This window comes from Mustela lutreola, chromosome 4, assembly GCF_030435805.1.
Source record: "Mustela lutreola isolate mMusLut2 chromosome 4, mMusLut2.pri, whole genome shotgun sequence".
Taxonomy (NCBI): Eukaryota; Metazoa; Chordata; class Mammalia; order Carnivora; family Mustelidae; genus Mustela; species Mustela lutreola.
Genome location: NC_081293.1, coordinates 28,402,706 through 28,428,988, shown reverse-complemented (window position 1 = coordinate 28,428,988; position 26,283 = coordinate 28,402,706). Strand labels below are relative to the sequence as shown.

Genomic DNA, 26,283 nt, shown 5'->3' with positions numbered 1-26,283 from the left:
TTGTAGCTAACCATGTTTGTGAGGTTATTAGTATTCTAGGCTATAGCAGATCCCAGGAGGAAATTAATCTATCAAAAAACTTCATGTTCTTACTGAGATTTAGCCATTTTTCTTAAATAAATGTTCCTTGGATTGTTGCAAGACTGGTTAATTTCAGAGTTATAAAGTTGGTTTTAACAATATTTTGCCATGGGGACACCTGGGTGGCTCAGTTGTTTGGGCGTCTGCCTTCGGCTCAGGTCATAATCCCAGGATCCTGGGATCCAGGCCCACATCAGGCTCCCTGCTCAGTGGGAGCCTGCTTCTTGCTCTCTCCCCGCTCATGCTCTTTTTTCACTCTCTCTCTCTCTGTCTTTCTCTCAAATAAATAAAGTCTTAAAAAATATATCTTGCCATTGATTTCATGGGGTTATCAATTTCCAGAGCTCTTTGTCGTTGCCACTGATGCCCAGGCTGTTTTACATTTTATTTTTAATTTCTAAAATCTCTTTCTTATTTGCAGGATATGTTTTTTAAATGTTTTAAATTCAGGGATGCCTGGGTGGCTCAGTCAGTTAAGTGTCTAACTCTTGATTTTGGCTCAAGTTATGATCTCAGGTGGTGGGACTGAATCCCACATCAGACTCCCTGCTGGGCATGGGGCCTGCTTGGAATTTTCTCTCTCCCTTCCTCCTCCTCTCTCTCCCTCTCTAAAGGGGAAAGGGAGGAAAAAAAAAGAATAAAAATAAAAATATATTTTAAATTCATAAAACTTTGTAAAGTTATTTGAAGTTCAAGAAGAGCATTTTCAATTTACACTCACCTCCTGAGTCAAGTCTAGGAATTAGGACTCTTCTGCTTATCTACTCTAACCCTTAAAAAGTTCTTTTCTTGCTGCAAAGAAACTAAGACACTTCTGGGGATATTTCTCTCCTTTTGAACATTTCTCTTCTACTAGAAACTCCTCTCTCCTTTATTCTGGTATTCCTCGGTATACTAATCAATAATCAATCTGGAACAAAATCACCAGCCTGTGTGTATGTCTGGGATCTCTTGCTGAGGGGCCAGCAAGGTCAGAAAAGAATTCTTGTTTGTAGAACTTTGCAGCTCTAAGTTGCCATCTCCCTAACCTTTGATGTGTCTCCTAGTCAATGAGGACACTGAAGATGATGATGACTGTGGGCTGATGCCCAGTGTGGAGGAAATCCCTGAGGATGTGGCCTCCTTAGCCACAAAAAGAGAGAACAGCCTTCATCGAACACTCAGTCGCAGGTTGGTCATCTTGTCAGCCGGCAGCCCTCAGCACATCCAAATTTCCACTGGATCATTCTCTTTCTCTGTGGGCTTTTCCCAGGGGAATGGACACCGGGATACTCTCAGCCCTTCCTTTGTTTCTTTGAATGGAGTGGGGGCTGGGGGGTGGCAGATTTCCCCCAGAGCACTTCAATGTAAGCAGAGCGACTGTGACACGTGCTTGCTTCTTGACCTTGGGGTGCACTTATGTGCTCAAGAACGCATTCCCCCCCCCCCCCGATTTCTCAGTTCTAGGTCCAATAGCAGGCATTGGAAATCCCTAAGAAACTCTCTGAAAACTCGGAATGTGAATACCCTGAAGGAGGAAGAAGAAACAGTGAAAGGACAAAAACTAATTAAGAAGGAATTCATACAAACTGGAAAGGTGGGCACCATAATAAAAAGTTCCATTTCAGGTGATACAAGGCTTGGGATCTGAACATTGTAAAGTTTGATAATTTGACTATCTGTCTACAGGAGGGATAAGTCTTGTGTGCTTTGCAAATCGTTAAATTCATCATTGAAATGTTGGTAGAGGCTTTGGGCTTTCTATCAAATCATATTTCCAAGAATGACAGGTTTCCCGTGTATATCCTCCTAGCACATTTCATGAATGATTCCATTCTGATATGGGGAGAGAAAAATAAAACTGCTTTGAGATGCAAGTCTTGGACCCAGAGAACACTAATAAATCAATCTCAGAGCACACAATTCAAATTAGTAAAGCTTAAGACCTTAAACCTAAGACCTTGTTTTCTTGTTTATTTGTTTTTGTTTTGTTTTGTTTTTTAAGATTTTATTTATTTATTTGACAGCCTGAGATCACAAGTAGGCAGAGAGGCAGGCAGAAAGAGAGGAGGAAACAGGCTCCCTGCTGAGCAGAGAGCCCGATTCGGGGCTTGATCCCAGGACCCTGGGATCATGACCTGAGCCAAGGCAGAGGCTTTAACCCACTGAGCCACACAGGCGCCCCTAAGACCTTGGTTTTAACTTAAGTCCAAATTAATAATTTAACTTGTTTTAAGTTAAAACATTAAGTTTTTTAACTTTAAGTCCAAATTTAAATCCAAATTAATAAGTCCAAATTAATAATCCAAGGTCTACAGTATAAACCCCATCCCATTCTGGGGTGTGAGTGTGTGTGTGTGTGTGTGTGTTGTTGTTGTCGTTGTCGTTCCACTCTGTTTTTGTCTTTCTCCCTTGATAGCATCTAGAAGCTCATTAATAATGTGATGTTATGGGGCACCCGGGTGGCTCAGTGGTTTAAGCCTCTGCCTTCAGCTCGGGTCATGGTCTCAGGGTCCTGGGAGCCCCTCATCGGGCTCTCTGCTCTGCAGGGAGCCTGCCTCCCCCTCTCTCTCTGCCTGTCTCTCTGCCTACTTGTGATCTCTGATAAATGAATAAAATCTTTTAAAAAAATAATACATAATGTGATGTTATTTCCCCTGCACTGTATTTCAGCATTGATTATGATCCTGGCCCAATGCAGAAATAGACTACAGATGACCAAACCTTGCTACCTGCTATCCACTTTTCCAGGGGAGGCCACTCCTCCTTGTGATTGGTATTCTAGGTAATTCCTCACCAAATGCCATTAGGATTTCTAACACTGAGGATGGGGCTTTTCAGGTGAAGTTCTCCATCTACCTCAAGTACCTAGGAGCAATAGGATGGTATTCAATATTCTTCATCATCTTGGCCTATGTGATCAATTCTGTGGCTTATATTGGATCCAACCTCTGGCTCAGTGCTTGGACCAATGACTCTAAAACCTATAATGGCACTGACTATCCAGCGTCTCAGAGAAACCTGAGAATTGGCGTCTATGCAGCTCTGGGATGCGTGCAAGGTACGTCTGATGGCAATGACAGCCATCTCTTAGAGAATCTGTCTCGTCTGTGTACTTTGCCTAGACTCAGGGCAAAAAAAAAAATGCCCTTGTGTCCTTGGCACAAGTCCTGCGGATCCTGCTGACTAAATGGTTTTGTTTCTAGGTGCATTTGTGCTCATAGCAAATCTCTGGAGTGCCCATGGTTCTACTCACGCATCAAACATCCTTCATAGGCAACTGCTAAGCAGTATCCTTCGAGCACCCATGAGTTTCTTTGACACAACGCCCACAGGCCGGATTGTGAACAGGTTTGCTGGGGTAAGTACCTGAATGGCTGTGTGATGTGTTTGTTTGTTGAGGGTGTTTCCACTCTGACAGGGACAGAATTCTCCCACGGCCCGAGGCAACGCCATGCTGGTACAGTTCCTCCATCCACTTAGCATGCACATGCTTCCTGCATACCCTGGATGAGGTCCCAAGGATCCTGGAGACACAGAGACAAAAAGCTCTGGCCCTTTAAGGTGCTCACCATCTAGTGAGGGAAACAACCAAGGAAATAAGAGGAGTATGACGGAAGACAGTAAAACCAGTGACAGCGATGTGTGTAGACTGGTGTTCTGGGAACACAAAACAGTGACAGAGAACAGCAGTAGTAGCTCAGTCTGGGTGACAGGGCGGGAAATGACAGAAAACATGAGACTTAGGTCCTAGAAGGAACTTTCTTAGCCATGGAGATGGTGGAGCCAGGGGTTGGCGGTAGAAACAAAATGAGAAGGAATATTCTGCTGAGGGGGAAACACAAGTAAAAGCACGATCACTGGCTAGAATGGTGAATAAAAGGGAAAACAAGAAAACCCTTTGTTTGGTTTATGTTCTGTTCCTGCTTCTATCTTTGCTACTTTAAGAATAAACTGGGTCTGAACTGTGGAAGAGAGCCACATTTAATTTAATTTAATTTAATTTTTAAAAGAATTTTATTTATTTGACAGAGCGAGAGAGGGAACACAGGCAGGGAGAGTGGGAGAGGGAGAAGCAGGCTTCCTACTGTGCAGGGAGCCCTATGTAGGGGCTTGATCCCAGCCAAAGGCAGATGCTTACTGACTGAGCCACACGGGAGCCCCAAATTTTAATAAGGTTCTAAAACCTGGTCTCTATATACTGCAGATCCTGGAGCCCTTGGCATTCACTCATTCCAAAGCACTTCTCGAGCACCCAAGAGGAACACTGGAACGCTCACTAAACGTTAAATTGTAGATGGCTCTCTTCCAAGGGCCAAACCCAACTCATTCATTCTCAGTGCATAGGAGATAGTAATTTCAGAAACAGAGGAAGAAAGCGAGGAATTCTGAGTAACAGTCAACTGTCATCAGCACAGTTTAAGTCCTCTGTTATTAGAAGAGGGAGCACGTTTTTCAAAATGTCTGAGCAGCTACGGGCCCTTCCTGGTTTCATCTTGGAGCAGACAGAAGAAAGGCCAGCCCACAGCTAGGTTCTGGGGACACAGTGCCTGCTTCAAAAGTGGGCACATTGATTGGTCTGCATTTATCACTTTCCTCTAGGACAAAATTGGTGAGCATGAGGTCATTGGGGACCACTTCAATAGGTTTTCTGCTCTTCAACAGAACCTAAAATAGCACACAATTTTAGATGGGAAGATTCTCATGGGAATCTTGCAAAAATTGCACACCCTTTTCTTATGTTGCAAAATATACATAATTTCTGAAAAAAGAACGCAGAACTCTTACTGTGAGTTAGTAAGGCAACTGTTCTATTTTGCTCACTGCTTTTGCATGAAAAAGGAAGCTCGTGTTTGATTACATGGTGAGGTATAGGGGAAGGTGGCCCATGCCTATAAAGGAAAGTTTGATTTAGAATCCTCTAGGATTGATAGCTGAGCCCCTAAGAAGAGGTGAAGGGAAAGGGTGGAAGAAAGAAAGCTGGAGAATCTGTGCCAAGTAGGGGTAAAAAGTAATCTACATAGAACTCATAGCCTGTGAGGATTTCTTTTTTTCTGCCAATCCTGGACATAAAGTTATTTGCATCCTGCTTTGACTTTGGGAAGGTAAATTAGACTCAGGAGTCATTCAGGACTCTCTTGGGAAACTTACCCTTATCAGATTGGGACACTCCAGAGATAATTTGAATTTGCCTTGATAATCACATATTACTAATTGTAGAATCAGCATAATCTAAGAAATAATCAGTCAGGGAAACCCAAAGTGTAAGTCAGGCTTCCTTGTACAGTATACTAAACCATTATCCATTCATCCACCCATCCATTTGCTCATTTATTCAGCATGACATGAAGGCAATATGGCAGCAAGACCCATTTTTCACCTCTGGGTTACTCTGTTAGAACACTGGTCAGGCAAGGGTCACATTCAAACTCCTCCTCCCTCTCCCCTTGAGGCTCTGTGCTCGGTGGAGAAAACAACTTCCTAGGTAGAGGATGGTTCTTTAGTCAAGTGGGGGTGACCAGGCTTGTTGACTGGAGCCTTCATACGAATTGAATGCTGGTTATGTGCCAGGCTCTGCTTAGGCACTCAATGGAATTAGGCCCCTTGTATTGTTAGATTAATTGAATTGGCTTGGTTATAGGAGGATTTACCTGTAAAGCTCTATTAGCTTTAAATTAGGCCATTACATTGGTTTAATAAATTCAAAAACCTTTACCAAGTCTATTGAAAAAGGTGAAGGGTGACTTCCATGTCTGTTTGGAGGGGTTTAGAAAGATGAAGAAATTACAGAAATGAGATTGGCTATTGGGAGGAGCACAACAGTATATTGCAAATGAATATCATGAAATGATTAAACAAAGGAGACACTGAGAACCCAGAATCAAACAAATTCTCTGCTGGAATCAGGAAGAAGGAAAATGGGGCAGGAATCCATTAGTATACCATTCTTCTAATTCTGTGTTCCTAGGATATTTCCACAGTGGATGACACCCTTCCCTTATCCTTGCGCAGCTGGATATTGTGCTTCCTGGGAATAATCAGCACCCTTGTCATGATCTGCACGGCCACTCCAATCTTCGTCGTGGTCATCATTCCTCTTGGCATCATTTATGTGTCTGTTCAGGTAGGTTTGGAAACAGCTAGGTCTCCTCTCTACTTATGAAAGCCCAGGTTCTTTCCTGAGAATCTTCTGTTTTGTCTATTGCTAGTCACTTAGTCCCATCCAGCATCTTTGTCACTTAGTCCTATATTGATATACCAAGGAGCTGTAGGCCACTGTCTAGAGCTCAAACATCAATACCAATTGGTATATGGTTCAGAGAAAATCTCACCTTAGCTGCTGCCCCCCAGAAGCTTATATGGGGCAGATTTATGTTTGGATCCAAGACTACCTTGAGGTAGTCAAGCCATCCAGAGGTTGGCTCTGGATGATCTTGAAGTTCAGTAAGATCTCCCATAATGGTTAAGTCATTGGTTGCTTCTAGAAGGGTTATATACTATGGCTGCTTCCTTGATTGGCTTAGGCTTATCTGCTGGGAGATGTATCTTGGCAAGAGCTAGATCTCTTCTCACTTCAGGGTAGTTCTAGTTTCACTGCGATGCCTATGAATGATGGGATGTCTGTAGGCTCAATGGCAGTATGTTCTTGAGGGAACTGGTGGCTTGAAAGCCAATTCTCAGGAGAAAAAAAAAAAGAAGGGACTCCATTCCCATATTAAAAACTGATGAGGGGAGGCAAGCTGTGGAGAGAATTCCTTAGGATGATCTATTCGCCTTGGGAAAACAATTCTAAAAAACTTTCATTCAAGGGCAGCCCTGTCACCTGTGGTAAGGTGATACCCCCTGGTATTTGTGTTAAGTTCCTCAGGTACATTGTTACCTCAATGACCGCCTCTCAGCCAATAAAGAAGCAGGATATTTAAGGAAATTTCCAGGTATAACATTTTGAATTCTGACACTCAAATGCCCATCCCTTTCCTGGTTTCAACAAATCTCCACAGAATCTCATAGCACCACTGAACCTCTTCTCACTGAACCTCATCCTTCAACCCTTGTGTCTCAAAATCCAACTGTACACTTTTAGTTCTAGTTCTTAGACTCTCGACACTCCACACATTTCCAGAACTATCTCTCTCTTCACAAACCATTAAAGTACAGTGTGGTCACTTACCTGACTGTTCAATTTTTATCTAAACCTCAGAATGCCTTTCTCTGGCCATTTCCTGCTCCTCTCCACTTTCCATGCCCCTTGTATCCCAGCTACAATTTACAAAATCCATTTGGAGACCATTTTTCTAGCTGCTACAAAAACTGTCACTTGGACAGCGTATGCAGATTCTTGGGAGAATATGGATTAGGCTGACAAAATTCCTCATGTGGTTATAATCTCACCTTCATTGTCTTCTGTTCTCCACCAACCTCTTCCTTTGTGCCTCTCTCTTCATTCCTCTAACCAGAGGGGATGCTGGAGGCTTCTGTCCTGTTCAAATATGGGCAGTGCCCATGAAGGTGAAAGGCCACCGAGAAAGAGGTATTCCATATGCAACATGATTATGTGACTGACTCTTTACTTTTGGGGTCCAGATATTTTATGTGGCCACTTCCCGCCAGCTGAAACGCCTGGACTCTGTCACCAGGTCCCCAATCTACTCTCACTTCAGTGAGACAGTGTCAGGTTTGTCCGTCATCCGTGCCTTTGAGCACCAGCAGCGATTTCTGCAACACAATGAGAGGCAGATTGACACCAACCAGAAATGTGTCTTCTCCTGGATTGTCTCCAACAGGTGAGGCTGCCCCTATGTATTTACTGAAATATACACTTTAAGCTTCCACGTGTTTGATATTAGCTATGGGAGGGGAGGGGTAGCCAGTGATGTGAATTTCACTGTGGCCAAACATGGCTGTCCCATAAGTAGAAGAAAGTATGAGCTTCAGGGTCAGAGACGGAGTCCCTGTGCATACTTTGCTATTTACCAAGCTAGGTAAAATGCCTTGACCTTCAAAGGAAAATCTCAGTTCTTGTTTTTACAATGACTAGAACATAACCTATATCATAAGTCAAATGACCTCTATAAGCATTTGATATCCCAGGCACCAAACAAGCGGGGTGAGCTGGGCATTCGTAGCTGGCATCCCTGAGAAGTGGATGTGAGATTCTCCACAGGCAGGACACTCTTTGTAGGGTGGCAAAAGAAGCTTGCTCGCTTGGTAAAGCATGTCACTCAACCTTGGGGTTTTGAGTTTGAGCCCCATGTTGGGGGTACAGTTTACTTAAAAAAAAAAAAAAGTGAATTCCCAAACTCCACTCTAGGCTCCCTGAATCAATCTCCTGGGAAAGAGTCCCAGAATTTTCTTGCATGAATTTTGTATTTTTAATAATTACCACAGACCATTCTTCTGCTTTGGCAAGTATGAGAGACCCTGAATCACAGGATTCTCTTCATGTAGCCAACTTCCCTAGTACCTTTAAAATGCCATTTATTTTCTAAAACCTAACTTTAAAAGACTTCAGGAACATATGATATAGTCAGATTGAGACATTTGTAAGAACACAGCCCAACCAACTCAATCCCTCCCCATGTTCCATGGACATGTAGGTTGCTGGTTAAGGTAAGGAGGTGAATGTCAGTGACACTTTTTCTCTGGTTCTGTTGCCCTACAGGTGGCTTGCAATTCGTCTGGAGCTGATTGGGAACCTGATTGTCTTCTTTTCATCCCTGATGATGGTTATTTATAAAGATAACCTCCGTGGAGACACTGTGGGCTTTGTTTTGTCCAATGCGCTTAATGTGAGTATGAAGGTTGGGAGTTAAATTAATGCACTTATTCTCAAACTGAGTCTAGAGTATACTGTGGAGTTTGTGTTCTTGATTCCTTTCTAGATCCAGAGGGACTAGGGAACTGAAGTTCAAGCCCTGGCTCTGTCTCTTACTAATTGTGTGACCTATCGACATGTTCCTTACCCTTTCTGAGTGGGTACCAGTGTCATCTGGAAAAATGGACAAAAATTTTGTTGCCCTTGGGAGTTAAGAAAGCAGTGTGAGGGGTGCCTGGGGGGCACAGTGGGCTAAGCATCCAACTCTTGGTTTCGGCTCAGGTTGTGATCTCAGCGTTGTGAGATAGACCTCTGTGCTGGGCTCTGTGCTGCTCAGCATGGAGTCTGCTTGGGATTCTCTCACCCTCTGCCTCTCCCCCTACACTCGTGCACATACTCTCCCTCCCACTGTCTCCCTCTAAATAAATCTTAAAAGAAGACAGCAATTCAATATGACTTAATCTGATAGTTCCCTGCCTCTTTACCTCTTTGCCTGATTCTAGTCAAAAGAGAATAAATGAGAAATGAGTTTCTTTCCGTTTATTATTTTTTTTAAGAAGGCTCCACACCCAACGTGGGACTCAAACACATGCCCCCCTTTTTTAAAAAAAATATTTTATTTATTTATTTGACAGACAGAGATCACAAGTAGGCAGGCAGGCAGAGAGAGGGGGGGAAGCAGAGCCCAATACCGGGCTTGATCCCAGGACCCTGAGACCATGACCCAAGCCGAAGGCAGAGGCTTTAACCCACTGAGGCACCTAGGCGCCCCTCAAACACATGCCCTTGAGATCAAGAGTCATATGCTTCACCAGCTGAGCCAGCCAGGTGCCCCCAGTTTCTTTTCCATAATAGTAACAAAGTCTTTTGAATATCTTTTTCTATTTTTGTTTTTCTTAAATCACAGAATAAATTCTAATAAAGAATGTAGTCCAGTAAACTATATAATGTATCCCCAGTATGACTAGGCAATACATTATTTCCTAGTGCCCAAGGTTGTGGCTGATACTACAATCTGTATTCACTAAAGGATACTCATTTTATGAGTCATTTGGCCATCTTTCACGATATTTTGGGAACTAACATATTGGCTTACATAACTACCAGTCTGTTCTGTATGGTGCTGTGCTCATTTGGAGTTGTTAAGGCCTAAGGCAATCATGGTGGGGCCCCAAAGAGAACTTTCTTATACACCAGAGTTATTCAGTTCCTTGCTCCACTGCTCCTGCATTACCCTCAACCCCATTTTTGGGCTCATTAACCTCGGGGAGATGGGGCAAAGACAACGGTTAGACTAAATGAAAACAAAAACATTCAGATATCAACAATTCATTTCACGTGGTTCTACCTAAACAAAGTGGTTACTCTTCTCTCCAACATCCTGTACTCTCCCTCTTTTCAACCACCATTTGCTCAAAAAACCCCACAAAAAACAAAAAACCAACAACCCTGGTCTAAGTGTATGTGTGAAAGAAGTTTGCATCTAAGTAATCCACAGATTCCCCAGGCTCTAGACTGGCGCAGACTTGGACAAGCTCTTACTGCTGGTTACACGTATTTCTGCAGGCAGGAGTTTACTGGGGTAAAGAGGGTCCTTGTCAATGCTCCACCCCGAGCCTTGGGTTCTTGTTGAAAGCAGAGAGAAGCAGCAGCTTTTTGGAAAGTTTTCTCTTATGCTTTCCCCATTTATAGAACGCCACCCACTCTTCCTTCTACAGAGAACATTGGGCTTCCAGGCAGGAGATTGGAGTTCTGGTCCCCCTCTACCCCCTGCCAGCTTCTCCAACCCCAACTTAGCCCCAGCCGCTCTGGTCTCGTGTTGTCTTTCATGTGCCGCCACATGGTTGAGGTCTTACTTGTCTTCCAGACCATACTGGTCTCATTGCCTCCCCCAAGGAGGTGAGGACTGTCACTGACACTTTTCCCTGTTCTCTCAAAGAGCTCGGCAGAGTGCTAGTACGAAGTGGGCATCAGATTGACCTTATGGCTTGACTGAGCTGGTATCTAAGCCAGAGGTGATCTTTCGTTTTCTGGGTTTTTTTCTGTAGATCACACAGACCTTGAACTGGCTAGTGAGGATGACGTCAGAAATAGAGACCAACATTGTGGCTGTTGAAAGAATAAATGAGTACATAAAAGTGGAAAACGAGGTAAGGAGGATTTAGAAGAACCCAGGGACAAGGCAAAAGAAAAACGTTCCCTTCCAGAGGGCATCTTTACCCTGTCTAGCGATTTTACGTGGAGTCACAAAGGTTCTTCTGAAGTTTGCTTTGCTCTAATTCAACCCAATTTCTTGAAACTTAAAATAGGAAATGGTTTAGGGGGAGGTGAGGTCTTGGAATGCACCAAGTTAAAGGTGTCTTCATTCTGGAAGTCCACAGAGCAGCACTGTGGAATGGAGCTTCTTTGATTGAATAAGGCAGGAACCTTCTGGAAGTACTAGTCTAATTCATTCTAGTCCATACAGATGCCCACAGGCGGCTAGGACACTGCTATCCTCCTAGTCTGTGACACGAGACCTGTGGGGATTATTCAGTGAGTGGCCACCATGTAAAGCACTTCTCTTCCTGTCTCTTTGCCAGGCACCCTGGGTGACTGATAAGAGACCTCCCCCAGGATGGCCCAGCAAAGGGGAGATCCAGTTTAACAACTACCAAGTGCGGTACCGGCCGGAGCTGGATCTTGTACTGAGAGGGATCACTTGTGACATTAGGAGCATGGAGAAGGTATGTGGAGCTGAAGAAAGGCCTGAATGTGCGTCCTCGTGATCAGGACACAGTTGGACACAGGGGTGGAAAGCAGCTGGACTCTGCTTTCATTATTGGGCTGGAATGAGAGGGTCAGGGCAGTCTTCTGCCCTGGAAAGGTGCAGGGACACAGCTCCACCACCAGAGGGCAGGATATCAACAGAGGATCAAACCGACTTACCGGGGCTGGAAGGGTTTTCCGCTCAGCCCTTCCCTGTTTCCCTGAGGTGCGGGGCGGCAGCACCATCTTCGCCTCTGGCTGATGGGGGCTCATTTCCTGTAAGGGCCATGTCTTGTGGAGGGGAAGTCAGGAAGCACCCAGCCTAGGGAAGGAACTGGTGAGGACAGCAATGTGGTCCCAGCAGAGAGAATGATTTAGTTCTCTGGTCTGCAAAGTCCTGCACCTTCCTGTGGTGCTCCTGTTCTCAAGGACTTGGGGTCTGATGTAAAAACATAGAAACGTTTAAAAAAAAAAAAAGTGTCTGGGTAAGGTTGCTGATGAGGTTCTCAAGTGATGTGAGACCTGACTTTCCCTTTTCCTCACTTCTAAACAAAGATTTAAAAAAAAAAAAAAACCTATAATGTCCAGTCATAATTGTAACAGTTGCTGATGTGTCCAACAGTCATTGTGGTTCTGAGCAACAGTAATTGAGAAAGTAGAATGAGAAGGCCTCTTTTTCTGACATCTGGGCACTTTTTTTCTCTCACCGAAACCAAAATATTGTAGAATATCTTTGAGAAGGAGGAGCCAATCACTGTCTCTTTCCACCTGGGGTTATGAATGGCCCAGGATAAAATCATCCCCCCGAAGAAGTACATGGTGAACTAATGTACAAAGGAAATGTATTTACAGATTGGTGTGGTCGGCAGGACAGGAGCTGGGAAGTCTTCCTTGACAAATGGCCTCTTCAGAATCCTTGAGGCTGCAGGTGGCCAGATCATCATTGATGGAGTAGATATTGCTTCCATTGGGCTCCATGACCTCCGAGAGAAGCTGACCATCATCCCCCAGGTGAGTTCTAGAACTTGTTTTGTACCAGCCGCAGGGGACAGATTTTATGCAGGAAACATATGCATCTGCTTCTTGATGTATATTCACTTAGCAGTGTCATTTCTGCAGGCTACCAAGGATATCTACGCCCGTTCCCTAAGACACATCCTTGCTAGAACTTAAAAATAACGCTGGCATTTTGTGGGGATAGGCTTGTGTGACTGCCAGCATCTAACCACTAGGTGGCAGGAAAACAACAGAAGTGAAATAGAGCAGATGATTATTTAGCATTTCTAGAGCCCATCCTGGGTTCACAAGACCATTGCAATCAACATTTGCAGTTTTGCTGCTGAAGCTTGAAACCATTAAGCTTTATACTCCCCATTTGCTATCGTTAAAAGACAGTGGAGGGAATTTGCTGCAGGTTTTTGCCAGCAAGTGGAACGCTTAGTGTGCATCAGCAAAAAAGTCTTCCCTTTGGCTTCCTCTGGACCCTCCCAAATAAGGTCTGCCTTGGAGGCTTCTTGGCCTGGGGGTGGGAGGTGGTATGTGGGTCCATTCTTCCTCTCTTCTTGTAGCCAAGTCTCTGGGGATGGTTTTGTCTTGTCCAATATTCACTCAGTTTGATGTAATCTTTTCTCCAGCTTCTTCAAAAAGCTTAATACATTCTTCCATGACTGTCCTGTCCCTTCCCCGGCCCACCCCTGATCCCTTCACTTCCATACCCTGAATTTTCATCTGAGGGTGTGGAACATTCCTCTTACCTTCTTAAGATATGCTGAGGTGAACTTGGAAATCCATAAATGAATCTCGCAGTGAAAAAACCGAGAGCTCCCCTTTATCTTGTGGAAGCCCCCTAGGCTTCACAAGAGCTTGACCACTACTGAGCTGTGCGTCTTGGGCCAGTCCTATCTGCCCTCTTCTAGCCACAAATAAAACCTGCTAGACCCTTTCTTGTCATGAGCTTCAATAGCCCCCCTCCTCCCTTGACTCACAGGATCCCATCCTGTTCTCTGGAACCCTGAGGATGAACCTAGACCCTTTTAACAACCACTCAGATGAGGAGATTTGGAAGGCCCTGGAGCTGGCTCACCTCAAATCCTTTGTATCTGGCCTGCAACTTGGGTTGTCTCATGAAGTGACAGAAGCTGGTGACAACCTTAGGTAATGTTTCATAACCCACTTCCCCCCACAGGCAGTGGGAGGAGGTGGGGGGAAGCACCCCTTTGTTCCTGGTGCTAATAGTATTCTGTGGGATCACAGAATTACTCCGGTCCTGGGTTGCCTTCCGAGTGATAGACAGGGCATGGACCCTGAGCTGAGGAAGCTCCGAACAGAAGGGTGGCCCAGTAGCTCTGGCTTCCCTTGGGAACTTGTTACGAATGCAGACTCTGACGCTAGACCGACTCATCAGAATGTACGTGTTAGCAAGAGTCCCAGGTGGTCTGTGTGTACATTACAGCTTGAGAAGCACTACCTAGAGCAGAGAGTCTTAGTCCCTAGAACCCCTTAGGGAAATATTTAAAAATCCCAATGCCCAGGTGGTGCCCCAGACCCACTGAATCGGGGCCCAGGTGACATCAGTGACATCAGTGTGTAGCCTTGATACAGAATGCCATCCCATTTGTTTTCCATCAGCAACGGATCTGGGAACTAGCAGGACGTAAGTGGGTCTTCAGGCCTATGCAAAAGACCCTTCAGTCCACAAATATGTACTGATCGTGTAGAAAATGTCATGTAGCAGATAAGCAGCCATGAGGGGCTGTGGAGCTCCTTTGGCCAGATATGACATGGGGGCCTTGACATGTCTGGTTTGTGAGAACACCACATCCGACCCTCTTTCTCTCTTCATGCTGGGGACACTTAAATGGCGCGACCAGGGCCTTGATTTCAGACCTGGGTTGGAGTGGTTGAAGCCTCCATTTCTCTGGTGAGTGATGGGAGGTGGGTCATGTGGAGAGAGACAGCAGCTGAAAGCCAAACTGGCACCTGGGCCCCAGCCTGCTCTAGGAAGCCCCCCAGGGCCAGGCAGGAGGGCATACAACCGAACTCCAGTCTTGCCCTGTCTCTGTGCGGACACTACAGTAGAAAACTGGGAGTTCATCTTGGGTGACTTCTCATCTCCAGCAGAAATTTTCTTGTGGAGAATTACAGAACTTTAGCCCAGCCCCCCTCTGTTTAATATGTTCCCTAATGGCCACAGCAGGAAAGAGCAATTAGCGAATTCCCAAATATTTCCTCCACATCATTTCCCAAAGCTGCTTTATGTAAGTAAGAGGTCCAGCCTTCATTACTGGCTTTTAGCAAATTAAAGCGATTTGCATTTTACAAGCATATTCGATTTCCACATACATTGCATCTCACACCAAGACACCATGTTCATTAGATAGCTACGTCTCTAATCGAGGCAGAAGGGCTTGAACAAATAATTAGCCTTGAGACTAGAATTACACATTAAAATAATGAATGGATTTGCTGAGGCTGCTAAGAAATGCCACTGGGACATTCTGATGCGGCGTCAACCTATATTAATGGTGTTGGGTCAGACACGGCTGTGGTGAACTTGGAGACCTCCCATCCTATTTTGGAATTGCTGTTGATGTGCTGGGATATCACCTAGGGACCCAAAGAATGGTTCCCCGGCTACGGTTTTCCAAACTCATGAAACATGGAAATTGCCTGGGGGTATTTATTAAAAAATACATGCCCCGAGGCTCCTCCCCCTCATGTTTGAGAAGAGCAGGACCCAGGCCTATGAATTTTTAAAATTAAGCACCTGCGGTAGGAGAGAGTTTGGAAAACCTCATCTTAGCCCCTTCTGTGAGGTGTTTGTTCTGGGGGAATTTAGGAGTTGGGGTTTCAAAAGTCGGATCTGGAATGTGACCTACCCCATACCACATTGGCCATGGCTCCCAGAGGCTCGTGCTTACTTTGATCCCTTGGCTGCAGCGTAGGACAAAGGCAACTGCTGTGCCTGGCCCGGGCTCTGCTTCGGAAATCCAAGATTCTGATCATGGACGAGGCCACCGCTGCCGTGGATCTGGAGACTGATCGCCTCATCCAGACAACCATCCAAAAGGAGTTCTCCCACTGCACCACCATCACCATCGCTCACAGGCTGCACACCATCATGGACAGCGACAAGTGAGTGTGGGGACAGCTTGACAGACACCACTGGGCCCTTGAATGACAGAAATAGCATTAGTCATAAAATACCCCACAGCTGAAAGTCTAAACACCATCATTTTACTGATGAGGAAACCGAAGCTTCAAGGAATTTGTCCAAAATTATACACCAAGTGAGTGAAAGCCAGCAGGGTTAAGGGAATGGACTTGAGGGCAAAATGGGCAATTGTATATGATTATTAACGGAGTGTGAGGAGGTGAAGACCCTAGCCATGAGGGGCAGGTGTTAACCACAGATCTTCTCAACCCCTGAACCATGATTAGACGCTTCCTGCTTTTTCCAGCTCTGGCATGGTACGTTAAAAATGGGGGTAATGTCCATAATCTTGGAACCTGTTTGGAGACAACAGGCTCCCTTAAACAAGGTCTATCTTTAAAAAAAAAAAAAAAACTTCTGTAAAGGGACGTCTACTGTATTCTTCTACTACTTGATTCTTTGGCCATATATATGGAACCCACCATTCTTTGGCCATATATATGGAACCAGCTGTCAATGCAGACAGCTGCCGTCCATTTGTTCTCACTGCTTTGTAGCCTTTCATGAATGAATACACCATGTCTTGGTCCTGATTGTTCATACAAATGCCAAGATGTAAAATGACTGCTGACACCTTTCTTTCTCCTTTGTTTCAGGATAATGGTCTTAGACAACGGGAAGATTGTAGAGTATAGCAGCCCTCAAGAACTGCTGAGAAAATCGGGTCCCTTTTATTTGATGGCCAAAGAGGCTGGCATTGAAAGTGTGGATAGTACATCACTCTGACAGTAGGTCCCACGGGTTGGGAAAGGACTGTAGGGATCATGTCTGATTTTTTGTAAGTGCAGTCACACAGAAGTGTGTAAAATGTACATTCTAAAGCAGGATCACATTCTATCCAACCACAGTAGAACCCCCAGACCCCGCTGTGATGATCCCATTTTGATTATATTTCCTTCCTACTTACCTTCCCAGAGATAACTCCTATCCTGAATTTTGTGATAATAATTTTCTCTTGCTTTTCACTTTAGTTTTACTGCTTGGTCTGTACCCTTAAACAAGGTGTATCTTTTTTAATTTATGTAAATGGCCTGACTCATACTTGACATATTCTTCTCTGGCTTTTGTTCAGTATTATTTTATTAACAATCCATCTGTGTCAATGCACACAGTGAGGCTGGTTCATTCCTGCAGCAAGGCAGGGTGTGAATATGCCACCATGTATCCATTGTCATGCTGCTCAGTAGGGTTATTGCTAGGGGTTTTCTCCCATTATGAACAATAGTGCCAGGAACATTCTGCTATATTACCCCTAAGATACGTGTTTAAGAGTTTCTTTAGGATGTAGTGTAGGAATATGGGTTAAGCACATGCTTATGTGCATCCACCCACTCACCCACTAGGTAACGCCAAACTGAGTGCCAATTCAATACACTTTTTATCAGTTTCCCTGGTTACTACTGAGATTTCTGCTGGTTCTTATTCATGGTGCTTTGTTTCCTTGTGTGCCTTGTGAATTATGACTGTGAGCTGCTCACTCCCAGCATTTTATCTGTGGGCATTCTTTGAAAGCTGAGCTCCCTGGGAAAGCGTTTGCCTGTCCCTTGGGGGCATTACCCAGAACTGATTTGAATTAAATTCTCTGTTAGGGGTTTCAAACCATATAGTTAGTGGGACTTCAGACCATATCTGGCACAAGAACCAACTTGTGGTTTACAAATTCCAAAGGCGGTTTCCTCTCCTTACCATAGTGTCTAGCTGGAGATAGACACATTGCCTTGTTGACTCCTCCTGCAGGGTGCGGTTGATTTCTCGGTTATCTGTATTACTACAGATAAAGGCGTATATATCTTTGCGTCCAGGTTTATCAGAGGGTCTCCTGTTATACTCTTTATCTTGACAGGCATTGGCTTTATCTCTTGCCTTGGCATCCTGTATTGTCAACGAAGGTCAAAGTCTTCAGGCTTCAGAAGTCACCCTAAGCTTTGCCCCTTCTTATCTTCCAGGGTTTTGTGTGTGTGTGTGTGTCCCATTACTTTGGGTTCAGTATATTCTTTACTTCCATTTCAGTGATGAAATTATATTTTTCTTTATTCATCATGTTGACTGTTGAATGAGATGCTCAGAGACCGAAACGTCCTGTAGGAAGAGCAGAATAGCTGCGAGGCTGGGGGAGGAAGGGGTTTTTCCTATTCGCTTTGTTCAGCAGCATCACCCTGGCAGTGTTGTCTGCAGGGCAGGTTATAACCAGCAGCAGGGCAGACTTCAGTTTGTCCTGTGCTTCTGGAAGCAGGGTCATTGTGCTCCTCAGACACTAGCAGCGCGCCTTCTCAGAAGGCTGGGAGTTGGCTCTTTGAGGACCTCCTGTGTTTTGTGGGAATGCAGACCGCTCTCATTTTGTTCTCATAGACTTCCAGTGGCAGCTGCTTCTGGAAGGTGCTGGCTCTCTGAAACTTATTTTCCTTTGGTCCTTTCTTCAATGCCTGCTTAATTCTTTATATGGTTCTGTTAAAATAATATAAGGTTTCTGTCTCCTGACTAACCCAGCTGATAGAACCCTTGGAGATTATCAGGTTCAAGTCTCTTATTTTTCAGAAAAGCACATAACCTACAAAAGGTCAGAGTATCCAAAGTCAAAACATGGATATTTCTGGCAGAGCCTGGACCAGAAATCAATTTGCTGATTTTTTTCCTTCAATGGCAAAGAGTTTTTGACCTACCTACTCCTACTGATGCAAATAAAGAGAAAGTAAAGGTCATTCTTTTCTCAGAAGTGATGACTAAGACAGGCAGTGAAGCTGGTGGAAACCAGAACCAGCCTGAATCTAAAACTTTGGTGATGACTCCTCCCATTTCAAATCTTATTGGCCCAGACCCTGGATAACTGAATCCCCACTCTGAACCACTTATAATATGATTGCTCTTTCCTACTTTTATTCCTGAAGGTCCTCTTCTTTCACTTGCCCTTGAAACATTAAGATATTCTTATATTTTGGTCCTTGACCTCTAGCCCTTTCCTCCCATCCAGTTTTGACATTCATATGTTCAACTGATACTCAGTTACTGCAGATACTCAGACCTGAATATTCTTCAGGCATCTGACCCTCAACTCACCCTACTTTGACAGATGCTTCTACTCCCTCCACTCAAAAGATTTTCCCTCTACTTACCTCCAGTGGTGACCTCATTGTCCATTCAGTCCTACAAAAGGAAAACCCTGGGCATCACTCTTAACTTTTTCTTTTCTTCTCAGATCGCATTGACCACCCAGCCCTTCCAGTTTTCAGTCTTTACCCCCATCCCTTTTGCTCTCAGATTCTCATAACGTCTAAGGGCATAGATATCTGTGCATCCTGTGTTGTTTTCTTAAATATATCTCCCCATGTCTATTAGAGTGATCAGATATGCAAAACTGCCCAGGTTACTCTTACTTTCCAGAGTAAAGTTAGAATCCTGAGTATGGTATAACAGCTCCCCAGCATCTGGTCCAATCACATTTCTTCTAATTCCTGTTAAAGAAAGAGACAAGAAGCCCAAAACGGGGTCACTTATGCTAAGCCTCAAGCCACCAAGCGGAGACTTAATACTCACTTTTTAGTTTCAGCCCTTCCCAGGAATGGAATCTTAAACCAGTCAATCCTACTGAGGTAATCTGCCCAACAGACCCCTGTGTCCCCTAAAGGAAGGTGACCTGGCCACAACCATTCTACTTTTTGCTAGTATAATTTCTGTGTCCCATTCCCTTCTGCCTATAAAAGTCTTTCCATTAATTAGATACATCAGCACCAGGGACACCAAGGCAGGGACATCTGGCAGTCACAGCTATGACCATCACAGCTGTTCTCCGTTGGTGGGGGTTCTGGCACCAGGGGCCAGGGATTTGGCCCGATACTGAGCATCCTTCCTGGGTTCAAAGACTCAAACTGGGCTATCTTCTTCTCCCAGAGAGTCAGTGAGCTAGCTGCTATCATTTGAAAATTTCCTTTCTGCTTAAGTTTTACCAGAATTGGGAACTATAGTTTACAACTCAAAATACTCCCCAGCTAATTTCTTATTACTCTATCACTTTGTCAGATAATTTTCTGTTTGGATCTCCCTCACTAAGCTGTGAGCCTCTTGAAAACAGTTTTTTCCAGGATTCAAAAAAATCTTCATAAATAAAGCACACATTTTCCCCAGTTGTATAACAGTGCAGCAAAAGGGAAAGAAGCATAACTCCACGTTGGTACACTGGCACGAACAGGAGGAATAAACATAACGATCAAACCTTAATTTCTTGTGGGCTGGTTTTGTGTAAGCGCCTTTTGAAATGCTCTCTAGAGAAATTTGTTGCAGTTAGGTCCTAGGATGAGCACGTTTAATCACAAATACACATTGTTCATGACTTTACTAAAAAATTTGCGAACACTTCGTGAAAATATTGACATTTAAATCTTCAAATGGCTACAACTTAGTAAGCAGAACCATAGTTAGCTCTAAGTGTGCAGTCTTCCACATAGATACTAAACTGTTTTTGAAAGACTATGCTGCTGAACAGGAGAGAGCGGGAAAAAAAGTGAAAATAGACTAAGGCACCTCAGTGACACCATGAAGTATGATACCATTCACATTATAGGGACCCCAGAATGAGAGGACAGAATATCTATTTGAAGAGATAATAGCCAGAAGGTTGCTGAATCTGGAGAAGGGAACAAATCCAGATCCAGGAGGCAGAGAGCCCCCAACAAAATCAACCCAAGGAGGTCCACACCAAGTCCCATAGTAATTAAAAGCGCAAAAAGTAGTGCTAGATAATTTAAAAGCAGCATGAGAAAACTGTTACATACAAGCAAAACCCCATAATGCTGTCAGCTGATTTTTCAGCAGAAGTTTTGCAGGCTACCCTGGAGAGGCATGATCTATGCAGGTGCTGAAAGTAAAACAAACAAACAAACAAACAAAACCCAACCAACCCTGCAAATAATATTCTATCCAGCAAGGCTGTCCTCCAGAATGGGAGAGGGAAAGAGTTTCCCAAACAAAGGAATTCATCATCCTTCAACCAGCTCTCCAAGAAATATTAAGGGGACTCTGAGTAGAAAAGAAAGACAAAAAGTAGGAAACACAAAGGCAGTAAAATTAAGTATATCTATAAAAATCCAAGAAGACACAAAATAAGAATGCAAAGCATGACACCATTTACCTAAAATGTGGGGAGAAGAGGAGTAAAGAATGGATTCAAACATAAGTGACCAACAACTTAATACAGACTATTGTATGCATCTTAATGTAGACAGCTTAATATGTTATATACTTAATATAGACTGCTATATATATATATATATATATATATATATATATATATGTTATATATAAACCTAATGGTAACCACAAATCAAAAACCAGTAACAGATATGCAGAAAGGAATTATATCATTAAAGAAAGCCACCAAAGCTTGAGAGAAGACAGCAAGAGAAGGAAAACACAGAAAAGAATTCCAGAAACAACCATAAAGCAAGTAACAAAATAGCAATACATACCTATCAGTAATTACTTGAATATAAATGGTCAAAATCCATTCTGTTACCCCAGGTCAATAAAAAGACCTGGGGTATCCATTCTGTTACCCCAGAGTAGTACCCCAGGGTAACAGAATGAGAAACAGCCAACACCTCAGAAATACAAAGGATTGTAAGAGAATATTATGAAAAGATGTATGTCAGCAAATTGAAGAACCTAGAAGAACTGGACTAATTCCTAGAAATACGTGACCTCCCAAAACTGAATAAGGAAAGAAAGAGAAAATATGAACAGACCAATTAGCAGCAATGAAATTGAGTAATTTTTAAAAATGCCCAATCAACAAAAGTCCAGGACTAGATGGTTTCACCAGGAAAGGAAATTCTACCAAACATTTAAAGAATTGTTAATACTTGTTCTTCTCAAACTATTCCAAAAAATAGAAGAGAAAGGAAAGCTTCCAAATTCATTCTATGAGACCAGCATTACCCCAATACAAAAACCAGATAAAGACAAGATACTAACAAAAAAAAGAGCTATAGGCCAATATCTCTGATGAATATAGATGCAAAAATCCTGAACAGAATGTTAGCAAACTGAATCCAACAATACACTGAAAAGAATCATTCACCATGATCAAGTGGGATTTTTTCCCAGGATGCAAGGGTGGTTCAATATTCACAAATCAACCAATATGATACATCACATTAATAAAAGAAAGAAAGGATAAAAACCATAAGATAATTTTAATAAATGCAGAAAAAGCATTTGACAGAGTACAACATACATTCGTGATAAGAAAACCCTCAGCAAAGTCAGTTTAGAAGGAACATACATTAACATAATAAAGGCGATATATGAAAAACCCACAGAAAACATACTCGATGGGGAAAAACTGAGAGGTTTTCCCCTAAGGTCAGGAACAAGACAAATATGTCTACTCTTACCACTATTATTCAACATAGTCTTGAAAGTCTGAGCCACAGCAATCAGACCACAAAAAAATAAATAAATAAAAGGCATCCAAATCAGTAAGGATGAAGGAAAACTTTCACTACTTATAGATGGCATGATACTATATATAGAAAATCCTAAAGACTTCACACACACACACACACACACACACACACACACACAAATGAAAAATGAATTCAGAAAGGTTGAAGAATACAAAATCAAAAATACAGAAAGCCATTGTATTTCTATATACTAATAATGAAGTAGCAAAAAGCAAAAGAAACAATCCAATCTAACTCAACATCCCAAGAACAAACAATTTGGTCAAGAAATGGACAAAGGTCATGGACAGATATTTCTCTAAAGACGACATACAAATAGCCAAGAGACACATGAAAAAATATTCAACATCACTCAGCGTCAGGGAAATACAAATCAAAACCACAATGATATACAAATCAAATACAAATCAAAATCCCAAACCAGCAGGAATGGCTAAAATTAACAAGTCAGGAAACAATAGATGTTGGCAAAGATGTGAAGAAAGTGAAACCCTCTTATGATGCTAGTGGGAATGCAAGCTGGTGCAGCCGCTGTGGAAAACAGCATGGAGGTACCTCAAAAAGTTCAAAATAGAGCTACCCTATGACCCAGCAACTGCACTACTGGGTATTTACCCAGAGGAAACAAACGTACTGATCCAAAGGGGCATGTGCTCCCAGGTGTTTATAGCAGCAACGTCCACAACAGCCAAACTATGGCATGAGCTCAGATGTCCATCAACAACAGATGAATGGATAAAGAAGATGTGGTATATATACAATGGAATATTACTCAGCTATCAAAAAATGCAATCTTACCATTTGCAATGATGTGGATGAAACTAGACTGTATTATGCTAAGCAAAATATGTCAGAAAAAAACCAATGAGCTCACTCATATGTGGAATTTAAGAAACAAAATAGAGGATCATAGAAGAAGGGAGGGAAAAATAAAATAAGATAAAATCAGGGAGGGAGACAAACCATAAGGGACTCTTACCTACAGGAAACAAATTGAGGGTTGCTGGAGGGTAGGTGGGTGGGTGGGGCTAACAGCGATGGGCATTAAGGAGGACACTTGTTGTAAAGAGCACAGGATGTTATATGCGACCGATGAATCACTAAATTCTACCTCTGAAACTAACACTGTATGTTAATTAAATTTAAATTTAAAAATTAAACAAGGGAAAAATGAAAAAAAAAAAACCCACTCCAATCCCATTTACAATTGCATCAAAAATAATAAAATATCTAGGAGTAAACTTAACCAAGGAGGTGAAAGACATATACCCTGAAAACTACAAAACACTAGTGAAAGAAATTGAAGATTTTCCATTCTCATATTCTTAAAGTGATCATACTACCAAAAGCAATCTACAGATTTAATGCAATCCCTATCAAAATCTCTACAGCATTTTACTCAGAACCAGAAACAACAATCCTAAAATTTGTACAGAACCACGAAAGACCCTGAATAGCAAAAGCAATCTTGAAAAAGAAAACTGGAGGTATCAAAATCCCAGATTTCAAGATATAGTACAAAGCTATAGTAATCAAAACAGTGTGTACAGGCACAAAAATTGACGCCATAGATCAACAGAATAGAACAGAGAGCCCAGAATAAATCCACAATTATATGCTCAGTTATTCTTGGATAAAGGAGGAAAGAATACACAATGGGAAAAAGTCTGTTCAACAAACAGTGTTGAGAAATCTGGACCATATTCTCACACGTTTGCAACAATAAACTCAAAATGGATTGAAGACATAAATGTGAGCCCTGAAACCATAAGAATCCTAGAAGAGAATAAAGCAGTAATTTTCTGGCATCAGCTGCCGCAACATTTTTCTATATATGTCTCCAGAGGCAAGAGGAAAAAAAGCAAACTATAAACTATTGGGACTACACCAAAATAAAAAGCTTCTGCCCAGCAAAGGAAACAAGCAAAACCAAAAGGCAACTTACTGAATGGAAGAAGATAGTTGCATATATATACATATATATATGTATATATATGCATTTATATATAAAATTTGTACAACTCAACATAAAAAAAATCCAATTAAAAATAGGCAGAAGACATGAAAAGTCATTTCTCTAAAGATGACACACAGATGGTCACCAGACACATGAAAAGATACTCATTATCATCACCATCATTTCACCCTGAAACAAATCATACAGTATATGTTAATAAAAAAATAAAATAAAAATAAAACCATGAGAATAAAGCAGTTAACAACAACAACAAGAGAAGTCGTCCATTTCCAACGTACTCTCTTTTACTTCATAGGCAAGTAATAGATTAGGCTGTAGAATTTAACAGCTGCAGTATAAAAAGCAGTCACTTAGGAAAGAAGTTGCAGAAAGAAAAAAAAGGGGTAGGGCTTCTTTAGGTAAAATGAGCAGAAAAATAAAGTTTCAGGAAGAAATGCTACTTAAGACTAGTTTGGTCTTTACTAAACTTGACAAAAATGAACTAATAGTATAAGAACTCCCTTCTTCAGTCAAGTCCTTGGTCACCCTATTGATTAGTAAACTTGGTCCTTGCTGTGACAGCCTCTTCCTGACAACCACTGTCACTGATCTCAGATTCTCTTATCCTCTTCTTGGCTTCCACTGTAATGACAGGCTCTGCTGGAACACCAATCTTTGGGACATTTGCTGCTTAAGCTCACAGTCACTCACAGCTCTCTGGGAAACAGCTTGGTTAGAATCCTGTAGAGATTGGCAAGTTATCCACTGATTGTACATCTAGACACAGATTTCTCTCCCAGACCTGATGTTCACAACATTGCCTGCTGGCTCTTCTGTTGTTAGCACCCGTTGCAGGGAAACTGTGATCTGGTTTGTCATGGTTTACATTCTGGTATCATAAAGACACTTCCTGGGGTTCCTGGGTGGCTCAGTGGGTTAGAGCCTCTGCTTTCGGCTCAGGTCATGATCTCAGGGTCCTGGGATTGAGCCCCACATCGGGCTCTCTGCTCAGCAGGGAGCCTGCTTTCCTTCCTCTCTCTGCCTGACTCTCTGCCTACTTGTGATCTCTGTCAAATAAATAAATAAAAATCTTAAAAAAAAAAAAAAAAAAAAGACACCTCCTAGCCCCACGGATATCTGCCTGGCTGATACATTAGTTCCCATCTCTAAACCAATTACACTTTTGCTAGCTTTTCATTTTCCTTCCTCAAAAGGTCTCATTTTCCTGCACACTTAACCTCAAAGTTAATGGGTGACCCGGATCTTTTTACTGTAGCCAGACCGAGAGGAGGGGTATGGCTCCCGGGCCAAATCTGGCTGGCTGTTCCTGTAAATGAAGATTTACTGAAACACAGCCATGCTCACTTGTTTCTGTATTATCTATGCCTGCTTTTGGGTTACAAAGGCAGAGCTGAGATATTGTGACAGACTGGATGGCCTGCAAAGTCTGGAATATTTCCTATCTGATCTTTTCCAGGAAAGTTCTGTTGACCCCTATTCCAGGATCACCAGTGATGATCCACATGATCCACAACTGGATCATGTTTCCATTTTCAAGAAGATCATTTGCCTCAGAAATATCAGATGGTTTCGTATCTGCAGCAGATAGAATAATGGGCCCCAAAGATATTCATGCTCTAATTCTCCAAACCCATGAGGATTTACTTACCTTACATAGCAAAAGGGACTTTGCAAACATGAGTAAGGATACTGAGATGACCTTACCCACATGGGGCCTGATTATCAAAAAGATCCCTATATGAGAGGCAGGAGGGTCACAGTCAGAATGATGATGGAGACCCTAGGAGACATTATGCTGCCAGCTTTGATGTCAGAGAAAGGGGCCATAAGCTAATGCAGGCAGCTTCCAGAAGCTTGGAAAAGGCAAGGAACCAGATTCTCTCCTGAAGCCTCAAGCAGGAACCAGCCCCCCTGCCACAGTGAGACAGATTTTGAACTCTTGACCTCCAGAATTGTAAGATAATAAATTTGTGTTGTTTTAGGCCACAGACTGTAGTAATTTGTTGTAGCC

The 26,283-nt window shown here is 42.8% G+C and overlaps 1 protein-coding gene across 2 annotated transcripts in view; it reads left to right on the top strand.

Moving 5' to 3' along the window:
* The window catches only part of ABCC2 (ATP binding cassette subfamily C member 2), a 73,336-nt gene extending 56,454 nt beyond the window's left edge, over positions 1 to 16,882 (top strand). For both annotated transcript variants that reach the window (XM_059169223.1, XM_059169222.1), the window contains 13 exons: positions 1,128 to 1,251; positions 1,522 to 1,657; positions 2,902 to 3,121; positions 3,267 to 3,421; positions 6,029 to 6,184; positions 7,645 to 7,844; positions 8,723 to 8,849; positions 10,924 to 11,025; positions 11,458 to 11,601; positions 12,476 to 12,634; positions 13,611 to 13,777; positions 15,563 to 15,757; positions 16,433 to 16,882. In XM_059169223.1, coding sequence (XP_059025206.1) covers positions 1,128 to 1,251; positions 1,522 to 1,657; positions 2,902 to 3,121; positions 3,267 to 3,421; positions 6,029 to 6,184; positions 7,645 to 7,844; positions 8,723 to 8,849; positions 10,924 to 11,025; positions 11,458 to 11,601; positions 12,476 to 12,634; positions 13,611 to 13,777; positions 15,563 to 15,757; positions 16,433 to 16,562 — 2,015 coding nt within the window. In that variant the 3' untranslated portion in view covers positions 16,563 to 16,882. The remainder of the gene's footprint in view (positions 1 to 1,127; positions 1,252 to 1,521; positions 1,658 to 2,901; positions 3,122 to 3,266; positions 3,422 to 6,028; positions 6,185 to 7,644; positions 7,845 to 8,722; positions 8,850 to 10,923; positions 11,026 to 11,457; positions 11,602 to 12,475; positions 12,635 to 13,610; positions 13,778 to 15,562; positions 15,758 to 16,432) is intronic.
* The last annotated feature ends 9,401 nt before the right edge of the window (positions 16,883 to 26,283 follow it).